The sequence below is a fragment of the Mytilus trossulus genome, chromosome 6 (genome assembly GCF_036588685.1).
Source record: "Mytilus trossulus isolate FHL-02 chromosome 6, PNRI_Mtr1.1.1.hap1, whole genome shotgun sequence".
NCBI classification, from domain to species: Eukaryota; Metazoa; Mollusca; class Bivalvia; order Mytilida; family Mytilidae; genus Mytilus; species Mytilus trossulus.
Genome location: NC_086378.1, coordinates 51,179,858 through 51,203,259, shown reverse-complemented (window position 1 = coordinate 51,203,259; position 23,402 = coordinate 51,179,858). Strand labels below are relative to the sequence as shown.

Below are 23,402 nucleotides of genomic sequence, written 5' to 3'. Positions count from 1 at the left end.
CTCCATTGTTCACACAATATCCTAAAATATACACAAACATACACTCCATTGAACACACAATATCCTAAAATATACACATACATACACTCCATTGTACACACAATATCCTAAAATATACACATACATACACTCCATTGTACACACAATATCCTAAAATATACACATACAGATAATTAAACTTGATGATCTTAGGCATGCAGTGATGTAGGGATGATTGTGTTTTGCATATTGCATATTGAAACATAATTTGGTCTATACAGCATTGGATGACAGTCCTTTCAATATCCCTCCTATTTTATATTAAAAAAATTATTAAAAGTCCCATATTTATCCAGCATCTTTTCTGTATTATTTTTTCAATATACAGCATAAAGAAAATTTCAACCAATAAAATTACCTGCTTTTCCAAATGGAGATGGAGTTTGTTGGCCTGTCATTGGAGGATTGGTTCCTGGGTTAACAAACAATGGGCTATGAGTTGTTGGAACATATGGTTGATAGGTTGCTGGTAGAGATGGTGTTGGGTTAACTTTGTCACAGTAAGGCACTGGACAACAGCTGTCCTTGGGATTCTGGATCAATGTACAGTAAGTTGGCAAGTTTGGATAGTTTTGACATCTGTAATAAAGGCATAAAATAAACTTGCATTTCTTATTAATACCTTAAAGCATAGAAACAGTGCTATTATTGCTGTTTTCTATCTCAAATTTATACTGGAACTTCAGCATTTATAAAACTATATTTGTTCAATTTATCTAAAAAAAAAATAATAATAAAAAACATAAAAACACATTTTATTTTACCTGGGAACAGTATATTTAACGGGAAATGAATCTGATACGCTTTTCAGTTTTAAATTAATAAAATCTTGGACTCCATGAGACTTTCTGAGATTTACGGATTTTGGTAGCGTCTGACTGAAAAACTATCAGAACTGCTCAACAAATAAACCACTAAACTCTAATCGTAAATCAATACAAGTTTTATCAATTTGTAGACACATTTTGTCATATAAAATCACTAAAATAAGTTTGATTTATTTGATGTTAAGTGCTTCATAATAGTTTGGAAATTTGTTAATCATTGCGGCAATGGCCACCATTTTTTATTACCTTGTTTGCATTCTGCACAATTCTGTGATGAAATGCTTGTGATTTTAACAAATTAAAAGTGACAGAATACAAGTTTGATACACTAGCATCATTATAAAAATAGTTTGAATGACCTTTTATTGATACTTTCAGATATTATAAGGATAATAGCGAGTATGTTTTTAACACATGTCCGTTTCTATATCGGATCTTTATTTACTATGGCACGACAATAAAATGGACTATAATCAGGTAGTGTCAAGTCCCGTTAATATATATGTTCCTGGTTTTTTCATACTTATATTAAGACCTAAAATTGTATTCTACTCCCTTACGAAACTATTTATAGTTATCTCCCTTACACAGATCTTTATAATTAAAGATTCTTACCTTTCAGTACATTTGTACTGTCCAATCATATCATTAACACATTCACATATATATTTACATCCATCAGCCCATTTCTGTCCCTGTGTAAATGATCTACCCTTGTAGAAACAACCTAAAATAGAGAATTAAGGATTTATAGTTTTAAATAGATCGTCTTAGTATTTTGAATTTTGAGACACTTATGGCTACTAAGACCTCGATCATACAATTATCACTTGATTTTTGTGGCTTTAGATATTTTCTCATTTGAAGTTGAAATTTTACAGGAACTTGTGTGATATTTTGTAATGGGGAGTCGGGATAATAATAAGGATACAAAACTCTAGAAGAAACAAATTTCAGTAAAATATACTGAAAGACAATCAGTGAATGAAGCTCTGAATAAAACAAAGTGTCATAAATTTAAATTATTTAAATGAATGAACAGGAATTAAAATGGCCATTCAAAGATGAGCATGAAAATAGCTCACAAATTACTTTTTTACCAATTTGCATTAAACAAAAGGAATAATGAGATTCAAGCATGATAACATATGAAATTAAAATTGGAAAACATTTGCACCAAAAAAAATCTTTTACAACCACAAAAAATTTAAATTTGAATGGTCTCTTATGTTTCATTACATTTGAAAAATGAATGAATCCAGTCAAAATTCTCAACTAACAAATAAATTATTCTAATCTCAAATTTATTATATTGTCTGAACCCATAAAAAGTAATTTTTGAAATATATATACCTGGTGTAGGAGTCGGTGGTGCTTGTGTTGATAGTCCTGGTTGAGGAGTAATAACAACAATCTGTCCATTAGGTAGTCTCATTGTGGGAGAGGGAGTGGGTTGTGGTGTTGGGTTAGGAGCACTACCAGTGAAGGATCCAAAGACTGGTACTGGTGGGGTGAAGATTCCAGGTTGAGGGGTTGCATTTTGTGGGATCAATTGACACTGTGGTACTTTACAACATTGTGGGTCACTTGGATCAGCCACCAAAGTACATCCTTGTGGTAATGAGTCGTATCTATTGCATCTGAAACAAGATTCACAAAATTTTAGTAATGAGTAAATATATATTTAAGATACTGCAAAAAAATCATCATTATAGTCCAATTTCTGGCCAAATAATTGTTCATGTGTCTTTGTTTTTGATATAGAAGAAGTAGTAAAAGTTTACTGTAGATTCAATTAGGGCTATTCCAGAAAAAAATGTATGAGGGGTTGGAAGGCAGTTTTTGACAGCACCCACCACTCAGACAATTGTAATTGAGAATTATAGTGAATTATAGTGTGAAAAGTTACTCTGATACCCATCACCCATGTATTATTGAAACAATGTGCCTTCCAACCACCACCCCCTACATATTTCGCTGGAATAACCCTTATTTTAGTGGGTGCCAATTTTTGTGAATTGAGAAAAACACTAATACTTATGATTTCCTTGAAAATTGGAATCAAACCAATAATAACTAATTCACAGCATATTCTTAACAGTACAATTTTACTATCAAGAAATTGTCTTCTACAAACTTTCAAACTAACAATCCATTATACAGTTTGATTTTCATGAAATTGATTCTCATAGGTAAATATCAAATATAAAAAAAGAAGATGTGGTATGATTGCCAATGAGACAACTATCCACAAAAGACCAAAATGACACAAACATTAACAACTATAGGTCACCATACGGCCTTCAACAATGAGCAAAGCCCATACCGCATAGTCAGTTATAAAAGGCCCAAATAAAACAATGTAAATTTTTTTTTATTTAAATACCTCTGTTGACATCTGTAGTATCCTTTCATTGCATCTTCACATCTACAGGTCAAATCACATCCGTCGTACCACTGCTGTCCCTGTCTGTATGCCACCCCATTGTACACACACATTGCTGAAAGGTATCAACAATATAGATACTAAATATGGAAAGGAGACATGTACTACCTGTCGATACATTTATTTTTGGCATTGCACAAGTCATGTCTTCTTTGACTATTAATGACGTTAAAATACTAAATCCCTGTGATGTGTTTTAGTCGATTTTAGTCTCTGATGCATGATTTTTTACTATTAATTGGTTTTGGCTTTTAACTAGCTGTCAGTAACTGTGAGTACTCTCAAATCGTATTTTCTTGTTAATTCGATCTGTTGATACTGTTTATAATGCTTTTTTGTCATTTTTTATTTATATGGATCTTTGCTGTATACCAGCTTTGATTATTTGTAATATCTTCAATTTTTCACTTATTCTTACAACATTTGTATAAACTTCAAGATTATAAAAAACCGTTTTTTTCTAAAGTGAACATTGATTGATTAAATATTTCTCAGTGTGTTTGAATTTGTTTATTAGCCTTTTGGTCATGAATGTTTGTCTCTAATATTTAATTAACTGTGCATTTGTATTCAGATATCGCAGATCAAATTTATTCATTCATTGTGTAATCATACGTTTTTTGATTGAGTTAAGTCTGCCAATTGATATTTTATCGTATGTTTTTATATGTTGTGATGTTATGCTATTGTTTCAGAAAAAGGGAGAAGGTTTGGGCCCATTAAAACGTTTAATCCCGCTGCAAATGTTTGCACCTGTCCTAAGTCAGGAATCTGATGTACAGTAGTTGTCGTTTGTTTATGTAATATATACGTGTTTCTCGTTTCTCGTTTTGTTTATATAGATTAGACCGTTGGTTTTCCCGTTTGAATGGTTTTACACTAGTTATTTTGGGGCCCTTTATAGCTTGTTGTTCGGTGTGAGCCAAGGCTCCGTGTTGAAGGCCGTACTTTAACCTATAATGGTTTAATTTTTGAATTGTTGTTTGGATGGAGAGTTGTCTCATTGGCACTCACACCACATCTTCCTATATCTATGTAGATTTGTATAGCAAATTTATAAATCTTGAAATAGCACATATAGTAATTTGAAAAATTTATCAGTTTACAATTAAGTGACTCAGACTTTCCATACTGTAAATTCTATTTGTTTTTGTTCCAATTTGATCATCAACTTACGTGTAGGTTTAGGTGTTACATAGTTTCCTGGAGTTGGACGTTGAGTGGGAGCACCAGTGTAAGGCAGTGGTGCTAGTGTTGGTGCTCCTGTGTAAGGTTGAGGTTGATTTGTAGGTTGTAGTGGACAGTAGACTGCCTGGCAACAATTATTGTCAGGATCTTGTACTAATGTACAGTAAGATGGAACTTGTGGATGTCTTGGACATCTGAAAAAGTGGATAAAAGAAATTTTTTACATGCAACATTGAGAACATAGTTTCTTATTTTTGTGCTATTTTCACACATTTCTTGAGAGGTGTTAGAAAAATATTTCTCATCACTAGTTAAATTTTCTGATCTAAGCAAATGATTGGTAGAAAATTATGACGTTGAATTTTCTTTATTTCTTCTGAATTTCCTAATGTGACGTCATGAAAAAAGGCGACCATACCTTATGACGTCACATATAAAGAACACTACTTTCTGCAAATCTTTGAAAAAGAAGGATAAAAATCATCAGAGAAACCAATATCACCATCATAACTGGTGCATTACGATATTTCACCACTCTCCAAAAAGTTAAATTTAAGTCTTTAGTTGAGAAATATTGAAACACATTTGTTGTGGTGATGGAATCTATATATCTTAATTTTTCATTTTTCCTTCACAGAATTTCAACATGAGATGTTTTAAAACATTATGTTTATCCCCTATGTTTGCTTCATTCTGCAACACAACAATATTACAATGATCTATCAATTTCATGTGATACTCATCATTGTTTACAGTTAAGTGACTCATACTTTACATACTGTAAATTTAGATTAATTAATTATTTGCGATTCTTGGACAAAAGTGAAATATTGCGATTTCAGAAAAATGGTGCCGACAAATAATGCTGTTAAAATTCAAAATGTGAGTCCTTATCTTGGCGAACTTATTTCTGTTTTTGCCACTTACACTTCAGTACATCTGTATCTTCCTGTAGATTCATCAAAACATTCACATTCAAATAGACAGCCATCCTTCCATTTCTGTCCTTGTCTGTATATCTGTCCATTGTATGCACAGGCTTCTGTAATTATAACATGAGAAATAATACTTTAGTCCTGACATATCAATCTTCTTTCTGATTTTTTTTCACACACCAATTGATGTCATGTGATACAATGTTGTTTTGCATAAAAAGAAATTATGGGTGATTTTTTTGTTGCCATAGTGTTGCCAGCTTGTTATTGACTTTATGAGTTTGAATCTTTCTCTCTTTAACAGTACAGTATGTTTAACTGCAGAATAATGGTGTCAAATAAGTGATTGTTTACTAGTTTATTTTAGTGGGTAAAAATTGTTGTGGTTTCGGATATAAATTGTATTCTTGCAGATAATTGATTTCATGGTTTTACAAAAGCCTTTATACACTCTTTTAGAAAGTATGTACTTCGTTGAACATTTAAATTCTTTGTTTACTGGTTCCCACAAATCCACAAAGACTGGTATATTATAACTTACTTCCAGTAGTTAGATGTGGTATTTGACTATTTGGTCCAACTTGAGGTTGATTGCCTCCAGTAAAGGATCCCTTTGGAGCCGTGATGACTTGGAATGGAGTCTTAGGGTTGGTATCAACACATAATGGAGCCTGGCAACACTGGTCACTTGGATCAGTCAATAGCTGACAACCATCTTTCAATGGTGGATAAGTAGGGCATCTGAAAGGAAACAACACTTTTCATAACTTTCTAAATAGATTTTTACATCTTATTGAAAAAAAAAGAGTGTGAACACAAAGTGGGAACATAATGTATTTCAGGTAATGTATAGAAATCATTTTGTGATGTCTCAATTGTAAACTTGGGCATTCTTAATCAAATACAAAATTTGTTTGTAATTTATAATATGTAGAACATCTTTTTTAACATTTTCTTCACATATAGGATATTGACAAATATAAGATGGAAAACAGGGCATATTTCAATATTATCCTTATTACTTGAAACGAAATTGTTAGAAACTCATGAATCAAAAATCTCACTGCTTAAAATTGTGTTCAAAATCAACAATTTCTACTTTCAGAGTACTCTATAAAAAGATGACTTATTAATACGCCGTTTCAGAATTCAATGCATTCTGGGTAATATTTTCAAAAGTGCAACAAAACGTTGTGATTGGTTTAAAACGTTCAAAACAATGGAAATTGAGCCAATGACGTAATGTTATTTTCATTTTGGTGTATGAACAATGAAATTACCCATAGTCCTTTAGATTATGAAAGGTGAATTGTTCACAGCAATATAAAAAGATTTAAAAATTAATTGTTGTTAAAATCTTACCGATCGTTGCAATTTATATGTCCTGTTGATGCATCATCACAAATACATCTCTTTTCACAACCCACATTGAATGTTTGTCCTTGTGTGTATGGTACACCGTTGTATACACAGTATTCTGTAAAAGAATATACAAAGTACTGTAAATTCAGATATTATTGTGAAACATGCGACAGGGTTATAATCGCAATAATTAAAACCCGAACTTCTTAAACAGGATTTTTCTCAATATTGTAAAAATTAAAATCCTGTTTTAGTCTAAAATGATAAATTTTGCAATAATTTCTGAATATTATCTATTAATAATGATAAAAAAAACTCTTCAGAATTTACCCCTTATTGTTTGACCCAGTTATGGAGAATAAGAATTCACCAATTGATTGATTAACTGTTTGCATCCTAAAAGATATTATAAATGCTTGTTCTTACAAAATTGAGTTAATTTAAAACTGATGGTTAAACCATTCAAACTGTACTTATCAAGATGTGGCAATAATGTTTGAATTTGTAAAAGTTTGTGGGGTTTTGGGTCAGATATTTGGTACTTACTAGGTTGTGGCATGAGAGGATTGAGAGTTGGTGGTTGGATGGTTCTGTTGGTTCCAGGTATTGGAGTGACGTACAGACTTGGACAGTCTGGTAATGGACAACATGGGTCCATTGGATTATACTTCATTTGACAGGTTGGTGGAATCATGCTCATGTCTGCACACCTGTTTTAATATAAAAGTTTAATTTAACTGAACTGATTCCTACGGATTCATTTATTTTCAATGAAAAGATTTCAAAAGTTCTAGATTGATAATCACATAAAGATTTTTGAATTACTGTAGAAACATTAACTTTTGAGAGGTTAAAATATTGTTTCTATATAAGATTTCATCATTCTTCATAGGATTTTAATTTAGTGATTTCCAATAAATGAAAGTAATATAATTTGTTTGAGATGCTGAGTTCACACGTAATTCAAATTAGATTAACATTAACTAATTCGAATTAGTTTAATTCGCATTTGAAACGTTTGACGTCCTAACGTCAATTCTAATTCAAATTACATTGCGTGTCAAATTGGCTTTGCTGTCAAAACGACGTTAACTTTTAATTCGTATTCACAAAAGCATATTTCTAATGCGAATTAGATAATTCAAATTAGCCAATTCGAATCAATTCGAATTAAAAAAGAAGAGTGTGTGAACGCGATTAGCGAATTCAATTTGCATTCGATTCCAATTCAATTCGAATTAAATGTCCGTGTGAACGAGGCATGAAATCCGGTTTTTTTTTAGTTCGTGGATATATATTTTTCCACAAAATAAACAAAATTTAATCCTCCACAAAAAGTCTGTTTTTACAGTATTTAATTGACTTCTGAAGTTGAAATTAAACATAAACTTTATTCTATTCATAATGATGTCATGTTTACATTTCAGTAAAGGAGAATGTGTCCAAGATTTTCAGGACTGAAGGAAAAAATCAGTTTTTGCAGATATTTAATTTCATGGTTTTGCCTGAGTCTTTATAAAAACTTACATAAACAAATGAGCTTGGTTTGTGTGAAAACACCCAATAGCTGTACATAAGTATATTTATAAACAAAAGAGGACGACAAATAATTAGTTCACTTGTGTTTTAAATGTTTTTTAAATTCTTATAATTGACCTTTCTCGTTTAGTTAAGTCCTCATGACGAACTTTTAAATCTACAGGCCCGGAGCTCAATTTTTTTTTAGTTAGATTCTGTAGGTTTGTAGAATTGATTTTTATAAGCCAGAGAGCAATTTTGCTAGCCTGGGCTGCCACTCAGCGTGTAACCAAAATATAAAGCACCTAATAATAATAATGAGGCTATATGTTATTTATTTTAATGAAATTAATGAAATTTATAAAATAGTATAATATTCTCCCCCTTATTAATAGATTCTTGATTGTTTGTAACACATTAACATACCTCTGAATACATTTGTGCATTCCTATTTTAGCATTGACACATTCACATGTGTATTTACACCCATCTTGCCATTTCTGCCCTTGGCTGTATTGTCTTCCATTGTAAATACATACTTCTGCAACAACAAAAATATTTTATAAGTTCCAAACTTCCAAAAAAAAAGTAAAATCACAAAAATACTGAACTCAGAGGAAAATCAATTTGGAAAGTCCATAATCACATGGCAAAATCAAAAAACAAAACGCATCAAAAACAAATGGACAAGAACTGTCATATTCCTGACTTGGTACAGGCATTTTCAAATGTAGAAAATGGTGGATTAAACCTGGTTCTATAGCGCTAACCCTCTCACTTTAATAACAGTCTCATCGAATTCCGCTACATTTACATGATGCGTTAAATAAACAGTCACAATTAATAAAATAGTCAAAATATGGGTACATCAGTCATCATCGTATAACAATTTTAAAAGGAACAATTTAACAGGACACAAAAACATCTATTTCAAACTCATTTCATTTCAATGTTGATTTAATTTCAAAGTATTTTGTGTTTTTCTAGATGTTGTTAATAATCTAAAATATTTGTAATTTTGAAATGTCATATCATAATATATTGAAGTTGATTGTAGACAGATTAGGCTATTACTTTAAGGTCCCTATGATCTTATAGCTCTTCATTACTGACATTAGCCTGATTTGGTATTTATTCATCCTGCTTTCAAATTTTTGGCATTGACAGTTTTGATGCATGTAAATCCAGAATAGAACTTCAGATGCATAAAATTGATTAAATATTATTTTCATATTACTTTCTTGTTATTTTTGTGTATGGCCATTCAATATATGACGCCCAATTTACCTAATTTATACCATTTTCCTTCCATATTTTCCATATATAATGTACTAACAAAGATGTATAAGATTACACCATGCTATTAAATGATCCACTGAATTATGGCCTATTTAAAATTCAATCTTCTTCTACATAGCATTATAAAGTCAACAGTTCAATTCAAAATTAAGAGTCAGTCTGGGTTATGAACCCTCCAGCTAAAAAAAATAAGTGAATAAAATTGGGAATGGAAATGGGGAATATGTCAAAGAGACAACAACCTGACCATAGAGCAGATAACAGCCAAAGGCCACCACTTGGTCTTCAATGCAGCAAGAAACTCCTGCACCCCAAGGCATTCTACAGCTGGTCCCTAAACAAATATGTATACTAGTTCAGTGATAAAGGACGAGAATACATACCTGGAGCGGGGACTGTTGGTCTAGTTCCACCATTGATGGTTTGACCTGGACCAAATGTGAGGTATACTGGTGGACGTGGTGGATTTGTTCCAACGATTACAGGTGGGTTTGTGTTCTGGGATGTACATTGTGGTTTCTTACAACACTCTGGATCAGATGGATCGGGAATCAAAACACAGTTAGGATTCTGATCATACTGAGAACATCTGAAATGATTAAAAAAATATTTTTGGTGTTTCAGCTACATTGTCTTTTGTAACCATGGCTGCCAGCTTTTTTTAACAGAGTAATTAGCTTGAATGCCCAGACAAAACCACTAACTTCAGACAAAAAAATCTATAAATTCTTGTCAATTAAGATATAAGATTCAAACACACCTTACAAGAGTGAGGTATAAATAACTAGGATTAATTAGAAAGAATTCCTTCCTATAATCGAAATTTATTCATCAGCAATTTTTTTTTTCATACATGCAATCTACATGGAGTAAAATTGCTTACAAAAGTCTGTCAGATCTAAAAGACAATTCTAAGAATAAACAAATATGAACTATTTGTCAAAATTACATTTAAAAAATCCTGTATCACTCTAGTCAGTTAGCAGGACAGTAAATAATTTCTCAGTTTTCAAATTTAAACCTAAGATTAATTATTAAAATTTGCTGGTGTTCCTTGTTTCTTTGTTCTTTGGAAAAACAGCATAAACCAAATGGTTTGATTTTATATAAAATTGTATTACCTCTGTGAGCAAGAATAAACTCCTGTCATTCCATTGACACACACACATTTCATGTCACAGCCGTCATACCATGCTTGTCCTTGAGTGTATGCTTTACCCTTGTATACACACACTTCTACAAAAGTTAGAAAGAAAAAAAATATGGTAAGAGTCAATTGTTGTGATTGGTTAATATTACTCTTGTCTACCATTTTGATTATGGTTATACTCTTACAAGACAACGATGGATGAAAAAGTAAGGAGGTGAGGTATACTGACTGCCAATGAGACAGCTATTCATGTGAACTGAATGTAATGTTTACTTTGGTCAAGGTTTAACTCTGATAAGACCATGCTTGATGGTAATTTTGACTCATTGGATAAACAAAATTAGGGCTGTTCCAGAATGGATTGTAGGAAGAGTTAGGTCTAAAGGGGACATATTCAATTAAGGTGAAATATTTTTGAAAGATAACTTAAAAAATAAAAAAAAAGCCTTCCAATTCTCTCCCCCATACCAAACCAATACATTTATTTCTTGCACAGACTGTACCATACTTGACGGCACAGACTGTACCATACTTGACTGTTTATGCATACTTAGGAATCAGAATTTACAATTCAAACTATATATATCTAGATGAAGGAATGAAGCACGATCACTCAAAAAATTAAAATCAATATAATGGGTAGTTTTAATTATTGGTAAAAATCCCAACATTGAAAGAATATTCCACTTTAAATCTTTGCCATGTAACAATTGTAGACAAAGTAATTTACCATTAGGATTTGGTAAGAATGGGACGGTCCTTGTAGGCTGTGGTGATGGTGTTACTACTCCTGGTCCAGGTGTAGGTGTGGGGTTGACGGTTTCTCCATGTGGGCCTAATGTTGGTATATAAGTTGGTGCAGGTGTTTTAGGACAATCTGGTACAAGACAACAGGCATCATTCTGGTCAGTTACCATAATACATCCTGCTGGTAACTGGGGGAATTTTGGACACCTAGAAAGAAAATTTTATTTTAATCACTGATAATTTTACAAATTTAAATTGCTGCTGATAAATACACTTTTTTATTTCACGGTATACAGACTGTATTTTGTTCTTTCCTAGATATACACTTTTCTAGATATAGACTGTATTTTGTTCTATTTTAGATACACAGACTGTATTTTGTTCTCTTTTAGATATACAGACTGTATTTTGTTCTTTTTTTTTAGATATACAGACTGTATTTTGTTCTTTTTTAGATATACCGACTGTATTTTGTTCTTTTTTTAGATATGCAGACTGTATTTTGTTCTTTTTTAGATATACACTGTTCTTCTTCCAAATAAAAACAAGGCATGCAATTGCAGAGTTTCTTCCAATTGCTCTTATTTGAGCAGTAAAAGAGGAGCAGTAAAGGAGAAACTAAGTGAATGTACAAAGAGTGGGTAGCAAAAAAAGACTTTCATCATGACTGAAGTCCAGTAACTGAAGATCAGCAACCAGAAAACAGAAAATCAATAAGTTTACGATGTTGCCACGATAGGCCAGGAAGTACCTATCTGTTGCTTTTACATGTTTTAAGAAAAATGTGTTTAATAAAATTTCAAGAGACAGACGGATAGCTCAACAAAATACAAATATTTATCAAACATGATCATATGATCACCTAACCTTACCTCTGACTACATTGGTAGACGCCCGACATTCCGTCAACACACACACAGTTGTAATCACAACCGTCTCTCCATCTCTGTCCAGTTGTATATCTTACTCCTTTGTATTCACAATATTCTATAAATAAACATTTATACATTTCATATTATTTAATTGTTTACTGCATAACATTGCAAAGTTCAACATGGGATATTTAACATTGTCAAAATTACTGCATTTAAAAATAAAATATATTTCTTACATGCAGTGTTTAATAACAAAAGGGCCATAACTCATGAATGACTAGTGAACATTATCAAAACTTAACCAGACCTCTGTTTTGAAATGTGTAACAAAAAAAATAATAAAATTGAAAAAGCCTCTACAAGTTGATGTGTGTAATCAAAACAAGTGATATTTTTCAAGGTACGTAACTCCTGAATGACAGAAGTTTATAAAGACAATAACATTTCACATCATTATTTTCTGAATTTACAGTACTGGTAGTAAGAATCCAAGAAAAGAGGGGTATAGAATCATCTCATTGAAATAAGTAAAAACCAATCAAAAGGCAATGTTATACTCACTAGAGGGAGCATTTGTAAATCCCATTTGTGGATTTGGACTGGGACTGCCACCTACGATGACCCCAACAGGTAATGTTGGTATTTGGTATCTAGGTGTTGTTGCAAATGGTGCCAGTGTTGGTACTCCTGTGTATGGTGTTGGTTTTGGTGTTGGTTGTCCTGTATACGGTGTTGGTGATGGTGTCTGAGTTGGAACACCTGTGTATGGTGTTGGGGCCCGTGTAGGTGCACCAGTGTATGGGAACTGTGGTGAGTAGGTGACTGGATTGTTTGGTGGTGTTTGATGTGGTGCTTGTGATGGACAGAATGGTATCTGACAACAAACATCGTTAGGATCTGTTGTTCTTGTACAACCTGATGGTAGGTTGGGGTATGAAGGACATCTGAAATTAGAAAAAAAGTATTTCAGAAAATATAACTATATATTTCACCCTCAAGTAGGTTTTCTATTAATTGCACACAATCACATTGAACATGCAAAAACCTATTTAATTTCTGTTATAAGTAAGGATCTGTTTGAATTTGAGTCGATTTTTACAACATTTGCAGCTGATCAAATGTAAATGTATTCATGTTTGTTTATAAAATTTGTAAACTACTATCTTTCCATGAAATATTTATCCTACTCCATATTAATGCATTCACTGATTGCTTTCAAGCTTTTTGGAGAAGCAACTAATTGAAATTTTCAAATTAACTTAATTGTCCTAATTTTTAGTTGTAAAATTAACATAGTGCTTCAAAAAATGATTGATACCGATTCTTTAGGGTAAAATTTAACTCCCCATTTCCATTCTCACATTTTTTTTATAGAATATTAGCAATATTTTTTAATTCATACCTGTCAAAACATGTGTAATAATTGTTAGTAGCATCATCACATCGACATCTCTTCTCACAACCTTGGTCCCAGGTCTGACCCTGTTTGTATGGAACACCATAGTAGACACAGAAAGCTGTAATTAAAGTAAACACCACAATTATCATCAGGCAGAATTGTAAGATAGATTATAGTCATATTGCAACAAATCATTTAAAAGGGGGTACATTTAGTTTAAATATTGTTTCTGATTTTGTGAACACAAGAGTTTTATTGAAATTTCTCCCAACTTACAGCACTTGTTTTAATAAGTAAATTCAAATCATTTGAACTGCAAGGAAAATCACATTTCAAATAGAAAATACTATTTTTATTTTACTTTTTTTTAGTACTTTTATGTGAATTTTTACCTGGTGGAGTTGGATTTGGACTCAATGTAATCTTTTGATTTGGTCTATATGTGCCAGGTGTAGTAGATGGAGCCAATGGATTTATTTTTACCTGGTGGAGTTGGATTTGGACTCAATGTAATCTTTTGATTTGGTCTATATGTGCCAGGTGTAGTAGATGGAGCCAATGGATTTATTTTTACCTGGTGGCGTTGGATTTGGACTCAATGTAAACTTTTGATCTGGTCTATATGTGCCAGGTGTAGTAGATGTGGATTTATTTTTACCTGGTGGCGTTGGATTTGGACTCAATGTAAACTTTTGACCTGGTCTATATGTGCCAGGTGTAGTAGATGGAGCCAATGGATTTATTTTTACCTGGTGGAGTTGGATTTGGACTCAATGTAAACTTTTGATTTGGGCGATATGTGGCCGGTGGAGTAGATGGAGCCAATGGATTGTATGTTGGTGCTTGAGTTGGTTCAACATAGGGCACAAATGGAGTTGTCTTCCTTGAATCACACACAACAGTTTTACAACAGAAATCTTTGGAATCTTGTGTAAGGGAACAGGTTGGTGGTAAAGCAGCTGGGAAAGTTGGACATCTAAAAAAAAAAAAAAAAATAATTTAAAAACATACAACCAACTCAACTTTAATCATGAAAATAAAAGAAAACAACACGTTTATATATAATTTCATGGGGTCAAAAGCTTTTTCCTGAATTTACCTTCATCAGGAACGTAGTGCAATCTCTCTTCTGTAACTGAATATAATTACTGTAAATTCAAAAATTATTGTGAAAATTTATTATTGCAATTTTGTCATTTTAGACTTAAGCTTAAATGAGATTTTAACTTTTACTATTTTTAAGAAAAATCCTGTTTTATTCATGTAAGAATTTCAAATGGGAGTTTAAACTATTGTGTTTAGGACTCTGTCGCATTTTTCGCTATAATAAAAACCTCACAATAATTACTCAATTTACAGTATATGGGGTAGGTTTTTAAAAAAAATTATAAATCAAATAATCTTAAACATAGACTTTTCTATTTTATCAGTTTACATGTATCCTTGTATTGTGGGTTTTTCGTGACATTAAGACCCTATTGTGATGTCACAATTTTCATTGAAAAAGCATACATAGTATGACTTCATATAAGACATACAAAAACCTATGATTTGACCATACCTTTCACTACAAGTGTAAAATCCAGTCATACCATCTTCACATACACAGTTATATTTGCAGCCATCTTGCCATTTCTGTCCAGTCTTGTACTGAACACCATTGTATACACAATAATCTGAAAATATCAATTTTATAAACATGGAAGTGATAACAAAAACAAAAACAAAACTATTTAAAAGTCTAAAAAAATAATTTATAAACCAAATTTATTTCATTTTAAATAATGATCAAATCTTGTAAACATCATAATTAAGGTATCAAAAGATATATAATTTAGTATATGTTGATTTTTAATAATATCAATATGTTGGTACTACTTTGTATGGATTTTGTGGGTATAGGCGAACCCCAAATTTTGGGTTCAACAAAATACATATTAATTATTGGTCAGTAAGAATTTATTGAAACCACAAAATTAAGTTTCCCCAAACATGCATTACCTCATTGCATAAAAGTGTCTACAAACAAAATTACACAATTCACAGTAAGTGATTTTTAAAATTATAACCTTATAAACATAAAACATCATTTTGGGGAAAAGAGAAATGATAATTTAAAGCTGTTATGTAAATGCTTGCAAGTTGAAAGTTTGGTTGTTTTGTTTGTATAAATGGTTTTTTTAAGTTTTCTAATTAGGATTGACATATTCATCTGCACTCAATAGATAGGTGGGGCTTCAACTTGTATACATTTCTTAACTTCAAATAACAATGCTTGATAAAATATCTATCCAAACAAAGCAAGCAAGTAACCCAAACCTTTAACTTGCTAGCATAAGGATAACAGCTTTAAAATTGTTGTTTTTATACTCACTTGGCCTTGGTGCTGGTGTAGGAGCTTTGGTACTTGGAGTTGGATTAAATGTTACACCAATTTGTGGGCTCTGAGTTCCTGGTTGTCCTGGTTGTAATGTGTTAAGTGGGTTTGGTGCTAGTGTGTTGACAACGTTTGGTCTAAATGTTGGTCCAGGTGTTGGTTGTGGTGTAACAGTACCATAGCCTGTAACTTTGCCTGTTGGGGCTGTGAATATCACTGGTGATCCAGAAGGTCCTGGGGTTTGATTTTGAGGAATGCATGATGGTATCTACACCAAAAAAATAATAAATGTTTAAATTGATTATTACATTCACATTCTCTAGCTTAACACAGTGAGGAATATTAAAATAAAATAGCACTACATTTTAAAATCAGATATTAATTGTGAACATATTATCACAATCTTTAATACAGGGCAATAATTTATGATTGGGATTTTATGAAACTATGCATAGAGATATATTTATCCAATATCATAAGGCAAGTTTTTATTACTATTACAAATATTATTATGATACTCACAAAGTTGTATTATTTGCAATAATTTCTGCATTTACTTTATTTTTTGTCACAATCTGAGCAACATCTGGTCTTTTTAAATTCTTAATTCAAATGTATTTCATTTGGTTAATAATGAATTAAAATAAAAATATTTGAATTTTATTTAATTTTTCAAAGTTTACCTGACAGCAGACTGGGTCATTTGGATCTGGTACCATTGTACAGCCTGCAGCAATAGTATCATAAGTTGTGCATCTCTGACGACATCGGATATAACCTGTCATGCCGTTCTCACAAATACACACTTTGTCACAGCCATCGTACCATTGTTGTCCTTGTGTGTATGGTACACCCTTGTATACACAAACATCTGCAAAAATTTTGTAATATTCGTGTGTAGGAGAAATTTAAGAAGTTTTGTTTCATCAAAATGGTCGGTAAAAATAATTTGGTAATATAATTTTGTAAATATGAAAGTAGAAGTTGATCAGATACACAGATAACTATATATCAATTGATTTTATGCCCTTTATATATACTGGAAAAATGAGACGCCTTTTTATTTGACAAGAAATATATTCTACATACCAAAAACATATGACAAATAGAATTTTTTTTTAGGTACCTGAAAACAATCCTAATTCTTGACGCTATTTAGTGCTGAAAGATGATATATGCTGTAGTTTTTTAAAACTCAGATTTTACAACAGAACCGACTTATTAGTACAATTACTTACGTGGTGTTGGAGATGGGGTTGGTTGAGTAAATTGTGGATTTGGTACTGGTGTTTGAGCAGGATTAACATGTGGAGCTTGGGTTACCACTACTGGTGGTTTTATTGTTGGTTGTCCAGTATATGGTGGGTTTGTTTGTCCTAATGGTGGTGATACAGTTGGTTGATTTGGTCGTAGTGTTGGTCCTGGTGTGGGTTGTGGTGTTGGTTGAGGGGTGACGACTGGATTACACTGTACTACTTTGCAGCATGGGTTTCGTGGATCTGACACCAGATGGCAGTAAGATGGTCTTGGGAAGTTAGAGTAATCTTGACATCTAAACAAAATAAATATTTACTTTGTACTTTTAATTATTTCCATATTCAAATTTTAGTTTCTTTTTAAGCTGGTCATACTTTTGAAGGCTGCAAAGTTTCAAACATTTCAATCAGATGATATGTAACCTGCATTAAAAAGTATGATGAGGGGTGTGGGTAAACACCTTGACTACACACGAGAGTCTCAAAAGGTTAACATTAATTAACAAGTCATAATTTAACAAAAAGAGTCCTCGATTGTTGCTTCAACAAAAAGTATTCAATTGTTTTTTAGAAAAGTTGCCTCTAATTCTGTTTCAAGAAACTGGGTTCAGAAGCTTCCTGTAAGCAGTGACCATTTTTTTAATTTATCAAAGCATGATGAGAAATAAAGTTTTTTTTATAAATGAATCTATGTTTTGTCAATAATTAAGTCTACATACTTGCTGGAACACCTGTATCTTCCTGTCATCTGATCCATACATTCACACTCCAGTGAACATCCATCATCCCATTTCTGTCCTTGAGTATGAGCAACTCCTTTGTACATACAATTCTCTAAAAAAATACAACACACATAAATTGAAAATAACCCAGGGTAATTGTTATTGAAATATCCCAAACATACACGACTGATGTTCAAATTGAAAAGAAAAACCTTACATATCATGCCATGTGCTTTATAATTATAGCTAATATTTTTATGTTTCATATTCTTAACCAGACTTGTATATATTTGACATCATTCCAAAACCAATTTTACTTATAACCTTAAGTATAAAATTTAACAGAGATTTTATAAGACAACAAAATTGGTCAAAAGAAATACAAAAGTAACAGTATCATGTGTTACAGTCTCATTTATTGAAAAGATTTTTTAGTTAAAAATAGTTGGATTAAAAATTTCCCATATTATCTGTTATACATGAACATTGTGTTCACCATAGAAAAGACAAGTCTGTGTATTGTTAAACCTGACTTATCATGTGATTCAATATTTCTTTATAATGATATTAATAAAATCGTATAAAATCTAGTGGGATAGGTTTTTCAATGGCAATCATATAACGTCTTTTAATTCTTTGTTTATTGATTAATTTTCAATACGCTATCTTACCTGAGTATCCTGTTTTGATTGGAGTTGGTAGTGTAAAGGTATACGGTGTTGGCGGTTGTGTTGGTTGTGGAGATGGAGTTGGTTGGTTGGGATATGATGTTGGATTCGGTGTTGGTACATATAATGTAGGAGGTGTCATGACATCTGGTGTACAAATTGGTTTCTTACAACAAACATCATTGGGATCTGTTGTTAGACTGCATCCTTGTGGTAACTGGGGCCATTGTGGACATCTAAAACATAAAATGATACTATCAGGTATAAATCAATTCAGGTCTTCATGGTACGTCTGCTTTGGTGGTATGTGTTAAAAATTGATACCCCACAAATATTTATGAATCCACTAACAACATGTTAACAAAAAAAGCAAAAAAACTTAAGAAGTTTAGTTGATACAAAAAAATGTGTCAAACAGAAAACTTTCTGACCATTACTGTGAGATAACATACCTATCATCACATCTGTAGAAGCCTGTCATAGAGTTTTCACAGATACAACGAAGATCACAGCCATCATTCCAGGTCTGACCTTGTTTAAACTGTACTCCATTGTATACACAGTATGCTGCAATGTTAAATTGTGTATTAGAACAATGTTTCATCTAACATGATCATATCAAAATATATAGGTTCAAAGTTTGTATTAAACCTGGAACAATGTCAGTATAATATTTTTCTTTGAATTTAACCTAGAACAATGTAGAAGCTGTTCATATCACTTCAGTGACCTTCCTTTTGGTCACTGCTGATACTGAAAATATCTTAAGTGTGAATTGACAGAGATCCTTTTTTTTCCTTCTGAAAACAGGAAGTGGATGAGAGATGAATCTGAAAATGAGTTACAGATTCATTCCAAATTTCAGGACACTCTGATTTGTAATTTCATGGTACAGTCATGCAGACAAATAAATGGACAGATGTGAACCCATATCTCATATATTGAACTGGTTATAATACATAACAGTATTCTTTGACAATATTGAATGAAAAAGCTTCAGGAAATTAAACAGACTTACAGCTTTCTACATATATTTAGATCGATAATTTAGGAAATTTTAAATTAATATGATTTGCAGTACATGTATACAAGATTTGAGTATTCACATGAAAATAGGTTCTTCAATCATTTGTCAATTGATGATGGTTGTTGACTTACTTGGTTTTTGTGTTGAAACAAAGACTTTAGGTGTTGGTGGTGTTAGGGTGAGAGGATTAGGAGAGGTTGGTGGTGGACAGTATGGTTTCTGACAACAAGGATTGGAATAGTCCATGATCAATCTACATCCTGGTTGGAGATTAGAGTATGTTGGGCACCTGTAATGAAAAAAACATAAATTGTGCTCATTTTTTTAATATGGACATATACCAGTTCTCAGTTTTTCAAATTTAATTTATTAAATGAAAAAAAATGTCCTCATAATACATGTTAATTCTGATTAAAATACAGAAACCTGTGTCCTCCCTTTTTTTACAAGGATCTGAAAACCAATAATCTATTTTCTGTTCTATTTTTCTTTTAGTTTTTTTTAGGTTGGGTCATAAATAGAATATGGAGATAGATATTCATTGGTTGATATCACATTTATCAATAGTGATAAAAAAAGAAAGGAGTGAATTTGATTGTAACTTGTCAGATCCTTGAAGGTGAAACTTGTAAGATGGCTCTATATTTTGATAGGATTGATATCAAATTAGCTGTCATGAATCTTTTTTATTGCCATTTTATGAAATTTTCCATTGATCTTACTGACTGATAACTTTCTTTCTCAGCACAGTAGAGTGATATGAAAATTTATCGCTAGAAACTAAGGATGCATGTGCCGTCAGTAATGAAATTAATAATGTCGTCATAGGAAAAATAGCCATAAACAGATTATCCTTGATCATCTAAACTTGATTGCTTTTCTCACTTTTACCATACATTCTCAAGTGAGGAAATTATTCTCGTTGAGATGGCCAACAATAATATATAAGTACTTAATTAAGACATTATTTAAATTACTTTTCTGTGCATCTGTAGTTTCCTAGATCATCTAGACACATACAATCAAACTGGCAGCCATCTTGCCATTTCTGGCCCTTGCTGTAGGTTTTACTCTTGTATATACAATAATTGGCTAAAAAAAAAAAAAATATGTTAAAATACATTTTTTTTTAACTCAAACCCATACATATAAAAATTTTCATGGGTGTTAATTTTCATGGATACACGAAAATTTGCTTTTTCACAGATATCTGATTTCAAGTTTTCAAAGTTTCAAAAGTTTGCTTACAATTACTTATAGAAAATTTGTAATTCATTAAATGTTTAGATTTGTGGTTCACCTGTCCCACAAAAATTGGTACATGTATACCATGAATAGTAGTGAATGGACAGTACCCCATAAGGTAAATGTAACAAAATAAGAAATTTGATACTTACTTTTATATATTGGTGGTTGAGTTACCGTTGGTAGTGGTGATGGTGTTGATAGTTTTGGTTGTGTAGGTAATGGATAAGGTGTGGGTGCTGGAGTTTCTCCTGGCATATAGGTCCTGGTAATTGGTGGATAGAATGTTGGTGTCACATTGGGTCTAACATTAATATTGGGTCTTTGAGTGGTTCTAGGTGTTGGAGCAGGAGTAGCGACTCCACCAGAGAATATCTTTGGTGGTTGTGTCTGGTATGGTGGGAACGTTTGACCTGGTGGTGGTGTCTGACCTGGTTTTGGTGTACACACAGGAACTTTACAACATAGTGGGTCTGTGGGGTCTGGCTGTAATGTACAGGTTGGATCGGACTGTTGTGCAAATGTAGGGCACCTAAAATATATCATAGATTCATACATAAAATTGAAATTTAAGAAATGGCTTTAAATAGACATTTATGCTGTCGTCTGCTCTTTGGTCAGGTTGTTTGTTGTCTCTATGACACATTCCTTATTTTCATTCTTAATTTTTTTATGCAAACAATTATAGAAATAATAGCAACTTTTACAATTTTAGAATTTACAAGTAAACCGACAATATCAGGAATTATCAATTATTCCATTGATTTCAAGAATCAGCAATACAATTATACCTTCAATTTCAAAACTAACATTTCATTCTACAATTTTCAAAAGTGTCAATCATTCTGAACTTTGAACTAACCTATTGTTACATCTATATACTCCAGTAATGCCATCTTCACATACACAAGAGTAATCGCATCCATCGTACCACTGTTGTCCCTGGGAGTAGGCAATACCCTTATAAACACATACATCTACAACAAATAACATTCAGCAGGCTGTGTAAATACATACAAGTACAAAAATAACATTCAAAATTGCAGCCTTTGTAAATACATACAAGTACAAAAATAACATTCAAATACTGCAGCCTTTGTAAATACATACAAGTACAAAAATTACATTCAAATACTGCAGCCTTTGTAAATACATACAAGTACAAAAATATAATCTAAAAAAATAAATGTAGTACAAGTCTAAAAAAAAAGACACTGAAATTCAATTACGCGATCTTGTCACTACATAATCCACTACCCATTATGCAGTGTAAAATTGCTTATCTGTTAAACAATTGCATCAGTTAATGTAAAATTCAGAAATTACTGCGTCTTTTTATTATTGCAATTTTAAAGAAAGGGGAAAATAGTGAGATTGATTATTGCAAGTTCATAAAAATTTTCATACAGGTAAATGCAAATGGCTATCAGAATGTGAGTTGTGATACTCACCCAGTCACATTATTCACATTAACAAAAACCTCGCAATATTTTTTTTACTTTTACAGTGAAATGGCAATAGCACAATGTGTGTGTGTCCTTTAAATGTGACATGTATCACAAAGCCTGAAAAGTTAGAAGATCTACTTACTTATTGGCTGTGTTGGTTGTGGTTGTGGAGTTGGTCTTTGTGTTGGTTGAACTGTCCTTTGTGGAATATGTTGTGGTGTTATATGTGGAGGTTGTGTTGGCTGACCAGTGTATGGTTTTGGACTTGGTGTTGGTGGACCATGGTATGGTGTTGGACTTTGTGTTGGTTGGCCATGGTATGGTGTTGGACCACCAGTGTATGGAGTTGGACTTGGTGTTGGTTGACCAGTGTATGGGGTTGGGCTTGGTGTTGGTTGACCGGTTGGGTTTTGGGTAGGTAAGTTGTAACATTCAGGTATTTGACAACATGGTTTTCTTGGATTCTTGACCAGTCTGCAGGTGTTAGGGATATCTGTGTAGACTGGGCATCTACAAGAAAAAATGTTTTATATATCAATGAGATTACACTATAAGTAATAATCCTTAGACTTTTGAAACTGTAATTACAATATCAATATTTTCAAAATTATTGATATTTTCAAAATTTCCTCTTTATTGACAAAAATATGCCATCCTCAAAAATTGTATTTTGAATTCTATTAATTGAGCTGTTATCTGAGGCATTTTCTTTTCAATAAGGATTGATTTCTTAAGGACAGTTCTCAATTAATATTTCAAATTTTGTTGAAAATGTTATGTTTAAGTAACGAATTAGTTTAATTCTTATTGACTGCTGTACACTAATGACACATAAGCCTTAAATTTTACAGACGTCCTCACAAGTTGGTTGACC

At 32.1% G+C, this 23,402-nt stretch overlaps 1 protein-coding gene across 1 annotated transcript in view; it reads right to left on the bottom strand.

Moving 5' to 3' along the window:
• LOC134722782 (uncharacterized) overlaps positions 1–23,402 on the bottom strand; it is a 69,315-nt gene that overhangs the window by 25,108 nt on the left and 20,805 nt on the right. Inside the window, exons 28-56 of the mRNA XM_063586410.1 lie at positions 22,671–23,038; positions 21,943–22,057; positions 21,233–21,612; positions 20,813–20,927; positions 19,967–20,124; positions 19,261–19,375; positions 18,812–19,044; positions 18,138–18,252; positions 17,401–17,714; positions 16,846–17,033; positions 16,160–16,430; positions 15,347–15,461; positions 14,535–14,761; positions 13,789–13,903; positions 12,948–13,330; positions 12,384–12,498; positions 11,495–11,718; positions 10,736–10,850; positions 9,998–10,203; positions 8,742–8,856; positions 7,344–7,507; positions 6,798–6,912; positions 5,977–6,176; positions 5,428–5,542; positions 4,489–4,694; positions 3,253–3,367; positions 2,220–2,506; positions 1,482–1,593; positions 398–618 (exon numbers count right to left, since the gene is read on the bottom strand). Of these exons, the coding sequence (XP_063442480.1) occupies positions 398–618; positions 1,482–1,593; positions 2,220–2,506; positions 3,253–3,367; positions 4,489–4,694; positions 5,428–5,542; positions 5,977–6,176; positions 6,798–6,912; positions 7,344–7,507; positions 8,742–8,856; positions 9,998–10,203; positions 10,736–10,850; positions 11,495–11,718; positions 12,384–12,498; positions 12,948–13,330; positions 13,789–13,903; positions 14,535–14,761; positions 15,347–15,461; positions 16,160–16,430; positions 16,846–17,033; positions 17,401–17,714; positions 18,138–18,252; positions 18,812–19,044; positions 19,261–19,375; positions 19,967–20,124; positions 20,813–20,927; positions 21,233–21,612; positions 21,943–22,057; positions 22,671–23,038 (5,522 nt within the window). The remainder of the gene's footprint in view (positions 1–397; positions 619–1,481; positions 1,594–2,219; positions 2,507–3,252; positions 3,368–4,488; positions 4,695–5,427; positions 5,543–5,976; positions 6,177–6,797; positions 6,913–7,343; positions 7,508–8,741; positions 8,857–9,997; positions 10,204–10,735; positions 10,851–11,494; positions 11,719–12,383; positions 12,499–12,947; positions 13,331–13,788; positions 13,904–14,534; positions 14,762–15,346; positions 15,462–16,159; positions 16,431–16,845; positions 17,034–17,400; positions 17,715–18,137; positions 18,253–18,811; positions 19,045–19,260; positions 19,376–19,966; positions 20,125–20,812; positions 20,928–21,232; positions 21,613–21,942; positions 22,058–22,670; positions 23,039–23,402) is intronic.